Source organism: Plasmodium falciparum (genome assembly GCF_000002765.6).
Source record: "Plasmodium falciparum 3D7 genome assembly, chromosome: 12".
Taxonomy (NCBI): Eukaryota; Apicomplexa; class Aconoidasida; order Haemosporida; family Plasmodiidae; genus Plasmodium; species Plasmodium falciparum.
In genome coordinates, this window is record NC_037284.1 from 1,185,714 (window position 1) to 1,197,500 (window position 11,787).

The window sequence follows — 11,787 nt, forward strand, 5'->3', positions numbered from 1 at the left end:
TTTTTTCTCACATTTTTAAAGACTGCATATTTTTAGCTTATATTCAAAAGTAAAAATATATATATATATATATATATATATATATAATATAATATTTACTTTAAAATAATTTTAATATAAACTAATATTTATTTTACATATTATATATATATATATATATAATAATATATATATATATTTTTTTTTTTCTATATATTTTTATATAGGTAGGCAATATAAGGAAGAACTAATATTATATTGTTCTTATATATTTATATATATATATATATATATATATATATATATGTAATATATATATAATATTTTATATATGAAAGTACCATAAGTAGTATGCATTTTCTTAATTTTATATAAAGTTAAAAAATATATTTTTTTATAAATAGAAATATTATAATAATTATTATTTTTTTTTATTAATTATTTTATATTATGTTATCTGATGTTTTGTATAATTCTTATAATATAATTGTTTTAGTTTTTACTTATGAAGAATTAAATATGTAACTATATAATACTATATATAAGAATATATAAATATATACTTATATTTTATATGTTATTATATAAAAAGAATACTTATTGTGACAATTACTCTATATATATATATATATATATATATATATATATATATATATATTTATTTATTTATTTATTTATATTAACTTACATACTTTATTATATTAAATACAAGGAATGTTTTAATGGATATAATAGAATTGATTGAAAAAAGGAAATTCAAATATATAGATAAAAATGTAAAATTAAAAAAGTTGCAAAATTTTTTTTTCTGTTTTTTAAGGTATAACAATTTGTACAAAGGAAAAAACAAATATGTACTTAAAATATGGAAACGCTTAATTAATGAGAATAATTATTTTGACAAATACAAGGAATTTTCCTTTGTTAATTTTCGGTATGTTTGTGAGTTTTTATTAAATGTATTATCAAACGAAATAAATACCTGTCCATATGAAAAGGAAAAAGAAAAAGAAAAAGAAAAAGAAAAAAAAAAAAAATATATATATATATATAACGAAATAGATAAAAACGAAAATAATACAAACATTAATAAGATTGTGAACATTTTTTTAATGCAATTTTTCCGAGTTATAGAATACCATGCAGATGATTTTTTAACAAACGAACAAACGTATAAATATCTTATAAGTGATGAAATTAATAATAAGATACAAGAACAAAATGAAATTTGTCAAAATAAGGATAACACAAAACGTGTTGATTATATAAATTCTTATGAAAACAATGAATTTGTTATATTAAAAAATACACATATAATATATAATAATACTTCCATTAGTAGTAAAAAATTTGAGACGTTTTCAACAAATTTAATAATTTTCAATCATAATTATGAATTTGAAATATTGTTTAATATTATTCATCCCCTTATATATAATACTTACATATGTAATTTGATTATAGATAAATTAAATTTGTGTAATATAGATATTAATAAATCCTTTTTACAATATATGCTTTATTTTTTATATAATATTTATGACAAATATAAAAATATTCTCTTTTTCTATTATATGATTTATAAAACGTTTAAGAAAATAAAAAAAAATATAATCAATCATCAACATGTATTAATTGAATGGAAATTTGTAAAATATATTAAAAACAAAAATAATCATATAATTAATAATTTTAAATGCTTAAGAAGATTTTTGTTAAATATATGTGATAAAAATACTATAACGAATTTTGTAAATATTGTTTTCTCATTTTTACATGAACAGTTAAGGCAAACTTGTTCAAACAATTTTGAGTGTAATTATTTATCGTATCATCAGGAAAATAATTTATTTGAATTTTCATTCTATGTATATTTATCTCTACAAGATTTATTTCATAACTGTAATTCTGTTTTTAATTTGGACATTCAGCAAATTAAAGAATTAATTCGAAATGGAAAACATGGAAACAATGAACAACATAAAGAAGATGAAAAATATAAGGTAGATGAAAAATATAAAGATGAAAAATATAAAGAAGATGAAAAATATAAAGACGTTGAGAAATATAGAAGAGATGAAAAATATAAAGAAGATGAAAAATATAAAGACGTTGAGAAATATAGAAGAGATGAAAAATATAAAGACGATGAAAAATATAAAGACGATGAAAAATATAAAGACGATGAAAAATATAAAGACGATGAAAAATATAAAGACGATGAAGTAAATCATGAAAATGTCAAAATCAATCAAAATGAAAAGGTTCATATAAATATACAAAATGTACAAAACGAAATGTTTGATATTTATATGGTTTTATATTTTATTAATAAAAGTAATTGTAATAATTATGTAAAGTTAAAATCCATTTTAGCTGTTTTTATAAAATGGCTAGTTATATCACCTGACTCGTTCATGCAAAATGAAGAAAAAAAAAAAAAAAAAAATGAACAAGATGATGTTGATGAAAATATAAATGATGAGTCAATAAATGGATTAGAAAAAAGCGACAAGAATATAAGTACAAATATAAATGTAAATATGTATGCAAATATGTATGCAAATATGTATGCAAATATGGATGCCCATAATTATTGCAACTCCTTTCTTGAAATAAAAGATATGATAAAAAATATTGTTAAAAAATGTAAAGAAGGTGACACAGATAACATTAATAATAACAACTTGAATGATAATAAGATTAGAAATAGTTGTGAAGAGGATGAAGAAAATGAGAAAAAAAAAAAAAAAAGAAAAGAGAAGAAAAATATATTTAGAAAAAATATGCTTAAGAATATAATGCATTCAATAGAAAATAATGAGAATTTATTGGATTCCTTTTATTTAGAAAAGCTTAACTTTTATCATATAAATTATATAACAAGATTTATATATATATGTTGTTATAATATTATAAATAATGAAAAAGAATATTTAATAAAATATGATTCAATTCCATATATAGAAACAGAATATAAATATAATTATTATGAATATAGTGATGTTAATTATTATAAAAATTATTTATCAGATAATATTTGTAATAATATTATTAAAAGTAATTATGTGACCATTGTGTCTATTTTAATTCATATGAATATTCTTAATATTCATGATATATGGAGTGTTTATTTATTAAAATTAATTGAAAATAATAACTTTTTCCACATATTGAATTTTTTAATGTATAAAAAGAAAAATGTTCTTTTTTATTTAACCATATCAAGTTTTTTAAAAATTAATTATGAATTTGTTTTGTATTCTTTTCCTATACTTACCGAGCAAAATAAAATTAATGAGGATATATTATTCTCATATGTAACAGAAGATGAACATATTAATATTGGTACAATACATTTTTATATGTATTATTATAAACAGAAACTAAAAGAAATATTTTTTAATAATATAAATGAATTAAGAAATAATATATTCAAAGAATATATATTTAATGAAAATCGTATGTTAGATATTTTAACTTTTTGTTCTATGAATATAACAAAATATATAATAAGATTACCTTTAAATATTTTAAAATATATATTCAAAGAAATATTTAAATATTTATCTAAACCTATTCATGACGTTAAGAAAAGTATCAATGATTATTTTCATAGCATGTGTTTAAGAATAGTATATTATTTATTTGAGCTCATTTTTAATATATCAACATATATATATTATAATTTTAATGATGATATAGACATCAACATATATCATAAGAAGTTTTATATATATGCATTTTTTTTCAATTTAATAGATGTTTATATAAAATTTGTAGAGAAATATAATAATAAAAACAATACATATATCCCTTCTTTTTTAAATTATAAATTAATACAAGCATTTCTTTTATTTTTTAAATATTCTTGGTTTTGTAAAATCTTAGTATGTGAAACGTGTGATGTATATGAAAATAGTGACGACACGTTAAAAAGATCCCATGATATCTTTGAAGATGAATCATATAATATAAAAAATACATATAAATATAATTACAAATACAAAAAAAAATACAAACAGTACATGTTTGAATGTAAGAATAAACGTATGTTTCATATCCCACCATATATTAAACATGATAATATGAGAGGACAAATTTTCAATAGTAATGAAAAAATTAATAAGAATAAATATTTCATAAATCATTGTAGTGATAATTACATAATGTGTAATAATATAAATTATGATGATTTACGGTTGTGTACTAAATTACATAATATAGAAAATTTCGATTATTTTAAAAATTATTATTCTCAAAATATTGAACCATATATTATTACAGATACTAATAAGGAAAACGAAAGAGAAAATTCATTTAACATTATTCTTGATAAAAAAAAAAAAGAAAATTTCAATGAATATTATTCGAATTATATAATTTTTATTATTTTGAAATTTTTTGAAAATAATAATATCAAAGTTATTTGTTATTTTTATACTTTATTAATGTATTGTATTGCAAAATTACATTTATCTAATAATTATAGATTTAAAGAAATTAATTATTTATATTTTTTACATATATTACCATGGAAAACTTCTCTTCATTTTTGTATTAAGGATAGCCACTTGAGTTGTTTTTTTTTTCAAAAGTTTTATGAATGTGTTCAGAATTTGTTACCAGAAATAGTGATTGAACATTTCCATGACCGTTGTAACATTCCTTCATTATCATTCCAAATGGATGCTTTAATAAAAAGTTTTAAAAATGAAAAAATAAGTAGAAACTCAAAAGGAAAAGTAAAAATAAACATACCTCAGGGGGATAATAAAGAAGAGCATGATAATATCTATAAACATGTATATATGGATGATCCTAAATATTATAATAATGATGGAGGGGAACATAATATATATCCGAATGAATATGAAAATAAATGTATTACCCATGATACCCAAAAAAATGTAGAAGAGAATAATTGTTTTCATGAATTAGATAAAAAAAATATCGAAAAAATGAATTTATATGAACAAATAATATATGGAAAGCATATTATAAAAAAAATATTTTTTTTGTTAGATGCTTCAGAATGTCATATGGATATAATAACATATTTGAATAATATTTTTGATAGTAGTTTATTAAAAAATTGTTTATTAATAAATACATTTATACATTTATATTTTTTAAATAGTCCAATGCATGAATGTTTTATTGAAAATAATTTTATTGAAATGATTCAGAACATATTTGATGAGCAGGCATGTTCTTATTATATTTCCATATTTCAGAATCCTCTTAACTTTTTTTTAAAATGTACTAATAAATTTTGTGAAGTATTAGTTCATTATGATTGTCTAGATAATTTAATATCTTTTATATTTACAAAGTTGTATAATTATTTGTCTTTAATACCTCCTAAAATATCACCAGATGATTTTCTTCCTTTAAATGTAGAAGATATAACTTCACTTCAGGAGACGGCTGTTGCACAATTTGTAATGAATTTGAAGAGAGAAGATATACAAAAAAATAAAACGGAAGAAAATTATACCATTAACAAAGATCCAAATAAGGAAAAGTGTGTAGATAATAAAAATGTAAAAGCAGACGATAATACAGTTGAGTTGAATAAATCAACAAATTTCATTTTTGAGGACTTAAAGTTTTTCTTAAAAAAGATGGATATATTTGTAAAAACATTTAATATAAATTCGTTAAACAGTATTTGTGAATCAGGCTTTAATTCCAAGAGTGCTTTTTTTTTATGTTTTTATATGACTCCATCTATTTTTGCTAACATCTTTTATTATTTAAATAATAACATAACAGCTATAGTTAATGAAAGCTTTAACTTGGAGGAAAATATAAAATATTATGAACATGTTCATGTAAAAAAAACAGAATATACTCTAGAGCCATATAACATTATAGATAAAACTGTTTTTTATTTTCAAATTGTTGTATTCTACTTAATTATTAATACAAATAATGTTTTAATGGATAATTCAAATTATTTAGAAAATGTGTGTTCTTTCTTTTCAAAATGTCTAAAGGTAAGTCTAAAGGATTATATAGACAAACTTATTATTGCAATAACACCCATCATGTTACAATATTTTTATTTCTTTCCATCCTTTATCCCTTCAATTATAACAACTTTGTCTGAGATGCCAAAACATGATAATGAATTTTCAAAACACATGACAAAACTTGAAAATAAACTTAAGATAATATTGGAATGTTCTTATAAATATCTCAATAAGGAGGATTCATCATAAAAATGCATGAATGGTTCATGCAAATGTTTATGCATTAAAATAAATAAATAAATAAATAATGGCTATTTTGTGTATGATATTATATATATATATATATTTTTTTTTTTTTTTTTTTTTGTTAAAAAAGTTACCTGAATTGTTCATAAAAAAAAAAAAAAAAAAAACTTGTACATGTGATATTATCTATATATATATATATATATATATATATATATATATATATATTTTTTTTTGTATTTTCCTTGAACAAAATTTTTAATGTTTTAAAAAATATATATTATATTCATATCATTCAATTTTATTCTTTTACTTTTTTATAAACAAGAGTTATAATTATTATTTTATAATGAATTGGACAGTTTTTATTTTTTGTTTTGTTTTAAATCAGTATGAATACGTAAAAAAAAAAAAAAAAAATGAAGAAAATCCACAAAAATTACAACTAAAGGGATATTCACAATGGATTTTTTTAATAATGAATAATAATAATAATAATAATAAAAGAAACTATTAATTAAAAAAATTATAAATTAAAAAAATATAATATTAAAAAAAAATATAAAATATTAAAAAAATTAAAATATTAAAAAAGGAAGAATCAAAATTCCATATTGCAAATATATATAAAAAAGGGAAAAAATTAATTAAAAGTTTAAATATTGGTAATATATATAAATGTGAAAAAAAAGGAGAGGGGTTCGTATAAGAAAATATACACATGTATATATGATATACATGTATAAATGATACACATGTATAAATGATACACATGTATATATAAATATATATTATATATATATATATATATATATATTAATAATTAATACCCCTTTCCAATATAGGCGTTCAATTTGGATATACACATTATATACATAAACTCACTCCATACATGTAATAATATCATATACAATAATCATATATATTTTAATTTATTATTATTTTTATTATTTTTTTGTTGGAATAAAAAATCAATTTAATTGTTTTTCTTGAAGCAAGTTAGCTAATTCGGTTTGTGTTTTAACATCTTTATAACTACATTTGTATACAACTTCTCCCTTTGCGATAACGTAAATAAAATCACAACATGAGAGTGTACTTGCATCATGAGCAATAATGAGGACTGTAGTATTTTGAAAGAATGTTCTAATAATATAATCAAAAGATTTAATATCTGTTGTAAAGAAGTTGGTTAATTTTTTGGTATTATAACAGAAATTAAGTACAGGTATTTCATCGATTAAAATGAGTTTATATTTATGTCTATTTAAAAAAAGACGTACTAATGATAAATATCTAATACATTCATCTGATAAAGATATAGAGTTCGTTAAATCAATAAAACTTTTTTTTTTCCATAAATTATGTGTATTTTTATTTTTTTTTTTTTGTTGTTGTCGTTGTTGTTTATAAATATATTTATCTAAATCATCATAACTTAAATTAATTCCTATTAATTTGAAAGCATCAACAATTTCATCATCAGTAAAATCTTTATATGGATCTATAAATGTTCTAATATTCCAATGAAAAAATACAAAAGATGATTGTGGTAATACACCAATCATATTTTTTCTTTCATCTAACGTTAAGGTTTTTATATCTTGTCCTTCAATAGTAATTCTTCCTCTAGTAGTACCTATTAAACCTAGAATAGATAGTATCATAGTACTTTTTCCTGCTCCTGATTTTCCTACGATACCAATTTTCTGATTTTTTAAAGCATATATATTGATATTTTTTAAGCATGATTTTTCATTTACATATTCATATTTATTATTTTTTCTATCAACACAAATTTTCTTTTTATAGCTAACAAATACTCTTTCGAAACAGATACCATACTTTATTTTATTAATATCTATATGAGGACTGGTATATAATTTTTTTAATTTATTATTCTTATTATTAATTGAATGTGTTAACATATCATCCTTATTTATAATAGAATACATATCTTTTGTATTATTAACAATTTCTGTTTTGTATTTTCTCATATTTTCTTTATCATTCGGATCATACGAACCAGGAACAGATTTAAATAAATTTGCATCCTGCTCATTATTATTATTATTATTATTATTATTATTATCTTCGTGGGTAGGGTCATTATTTTGCAAAGTTATATTATCATCAGAATAACCTTCGTCTTTAATCATCTTGGAGCATTCTTCTAATCTTTGTGTACTACACATTTCCTTTTCTACATGGGTGTAGTCATACAATAAGCTTTTTATAACAAAACCAAGGCTACATGAAAAGGTAATACAATAACCTATCGTACTAGCTTCTTTTTCATAGTTGATTTCATGGTCTTGTTTTGCGTGTTTAAAAAAGAAATGTGGATATATGATATAAAAGAAGGTTAGCGCCAGAACAATTAATTGTACGTATAAAGATGCCCATATAGTTATTGACCACTTAAATATAGTATAATTTCTAAAATCAAATATTTTTTGTTTATATAATGTTAAGAAATAATTATTTTTTTTATATAAATTGATAACATCCTTTCCTATAATAGTATTACTATATATTGTACATAAGGGTGCATGTGATGCTAAAAATCCTCTTTGTGCTTCTTTACATCCTTTCGAATATTTATTAAATACAAAAAAATATATAATTAACATAATAAATGGAAATATAACAATAGTATATTTAACCATATATATTAATAAAAAGAGTGTAAATAAAAAGCGAAAGAGTGTATAAAAAGATTTATAAATTCTTTTAATAATTCCATTATCTAATATATTAACATCTGTTATAAATTTATTAATTATATTTCCTAAATTATTACTATAAAATGCATGTATAGGGGCATATAATATACTAAGCAATACTTCTGTATGTACTTTAATAGCCGATTTAACAATACCATGTGCTATTAACATAAAAGAAATTAATGTTGTTAATAAAGATATTGATGGTAATAAAATAAAATAATTTAAATAAACTAATTGTTGATTCAAAATTTCTTCATCTTTCTTATCACCACTCTTTAATATAGTACTAGCTAAAAATAATATTAAATTTTTGATTTCATCTGTAAATATAGAAAGTAACATAAATATAATAATAACAATAATTAGAGGTCTTCCAATTTTTTTTAAATACCACCAAAATGTTTCTAACTTGATATTTCCTTTAAATTTTAATTCTTCATTAAAATCAAAATGATCACTGTTATTATAATCACAAGATATATAATAATTATATTTTAATTTAGATAAAACATTCTTTTTTATTTTTTCATATTCATCTATATAATCATTTCCATAATATGTATCATCTTCCCAAACTTTCATATTCTCTTTAATTAATATTTCATTATAACTATTAATGCTTTTATAATTTCTAAAACTTTTCTTTTTTCCTTCTAAACAATGATTATCATAATTCTGGATCACTTTAGTATATTTCCTATAATAAGTTTTGTTATATTCATCATCATTAGTTTCTTCTGTATTGAACGAGTAAATGGTTTTAAAGGAATAGATTGTTTTAAATTGTTTAAGAACCATAAATTTGTGGTATTTTATATCTCCGCTGTGTATTTTTCTGGTCTCATTTTCTTTCTTACTATAAATACTATTATTATGTTTCTCAAAATTGGTTTTACTACAATGAATATTATTATAATGATCTTGAGTTTTTATTTCACATGAGAGTATTTCCTTACTAACATTAACATTATTATTGTTATTATTATTATTGTTATCATTATTGTTATCATTATTGTTATCATTATTGTTATCATTATTGTTATCATTATTGTTATCATTATTATTATCATTATTGTTATCATTATTATTATCATAATTTTTGGTAGTTTCTTTTTGGGTGATGCTTTTTTTTTTTACACGGTGCATATAGTTCCAATCTTCATTAAGACTTAACATAGATTTGACTTGTTCATTTGTTAAACTTTTTTTTTCACATTGTTTATTCGTTTGAACGATATCTTCTTTTACTACTATATTATTTTTTTTTATATAATCTACTAAATTGCCCTCATAATGTAATGTACTGTTTTCTAATTTATATATTAACACATCATATTGCATGTTGTTAAGAATACAATTACTTGAAATAAAACTATTTAATATAATTTCGCTTATGGATAAAATAAATGAACTGTTTTTTTTAAAATGTTGTATCTTTTCTTTATCACAAAATAAATTATAAAAGATATCTTTGGATATACAAGGATCTAGAGAGGTGAACAAATCATCAAAAAGATAAAGATAAGATATATTCCTTTCTTCTGTAAGGTTTTTACTACAACTATTTTTATTATTTGATGTGTTATTATTATCTGTGTTATTATTATTTGACGTGTTATTATTATCTGATGTGTTATTATTATCTGATGTGTTATTATTATCTGATGTGTTATTATTATTTGACGTGTTATTATTATCTGACGTGTTATTATTATCTGTGTTATTATTATTTGGCGTGTTATCATTAGACCTCTGTGCAGTATGATTATCATCTCTTTTTAAAGATATTTTCTTCATTTTTTCATTTATTAATTCATTTTTCTGATAATATAAATTCATATGTTTCATATGTATATAATGATGATACAATGCTCTAGCTAAACATATCCTAGCTTTTTGTCCTTTACTCAAACTATGTTCATCACTTATATATCTCATGTCCTTTTTCTTAAAGGATATTATATCATGAAATAATTCACTTTTTACGATGACATCATAATAAATAGATTCATCATACTTATTTCCGAACAATATCATAGATCTGATAGTACCTAAGGATATCCAATTAAATTGTGGTACATATAAAATAGGCATATACTTATATATATAATTTTTTAAATAAAAACTACCACATGATAATTTAAATTGACCTAATAATGAATAGAAGAAAATGGTTTTTCCTGAACCCACATTCCCAAGTATAATAACTACACTATTATTTTTTAATGTTAAGTTTATATTTTTTAATATATAATCATCATTATTTTTCGATGAAAAATAACAATTCTTCATATTTATCACTATATTATCTTTAAAATGTTTATTTTTTGGATACCACCCTTTTCTGTCTTGAAATAGTGAATTATTACTTTCACCTACAACATTATTATTGTTACTCTTGGATAATTGATTATTACTACATTTTTTTTTACAATCGCTTTTTTGTTTTGTTTTATTTTTGTGTGTATCCAAAAATTTGTAAAAACTTTGCATCGTCCCTTGTTCATGATTTGAAAAATGATCTTTTGAAAATGATTTGTTGTTCTTTCTTGATTTGGAGGAACAACCATTTTTACTATTGATATTTATATTATACTCCATCATATGATCCATATAATCATCCACATAATCATTCACATAATCATTCACATAATCATCCACATAATCATCCACATAATCATCCACATAATCATCCACATAACCATTCACATTGTTGGTGTTACCATTTTGAAAGTTACACGTATTACTTTTCATACCGTTCAATGAATTCTTAAAATAATCATTCATATCATTGTTAAACAAATAATAGTTTATATATTTATTAATACGCTTAATATTTATAGCACCTTCTATTA

The 11,787-nt window shown here is 20.1% G+C and overlaps 2 protein-coding genes across 2 annotated transcripts in view; one reads left to right on the forward strand and one right to left on the reverse strand.

Annotated features, from left to right (window-relative positions):
* Positions 1 to 701: 701 nt before the first annotated feature.
* On the forward strand, positions 702 to 6,206 carry PF3D7_1229000 (conserved Plasmodium membrane protein, unknown function; the record flags this gene model as incomplete). Its single annotated transcript, XM_001350651.1, has 1 exon — positions 702 to 6,206. The coding sequence occupies one exon, from the start codon at positions 702 to 704 to the stop codon at positions 6,204 to 6,206; it is 5,505 nt and encodes a 1,834-aa protein (XP_001350687.1).
* A 968-nt stretch (positions 6,207 to 7,174) lies between these two features.
* Positions 7,175 to 11,787, reverse strand: part of PF3D7_1229100 (multidrug resistance-associated protein 2) — a gene marked incomplete at both ends in the record, with an annotated part of 6,327 nt that continues 1,714 nt past the window's right edge. Inside the window, one exon of the mRNA XM_001350652.1 lies at positions 7,175 to 11,787. This exon is cut by the window's right edge and continues 1,714 nt beyond it. Coding sequence (XP_001350688.1) covers positions 7,175 to 11,787 — 4,613 coding nt within the window.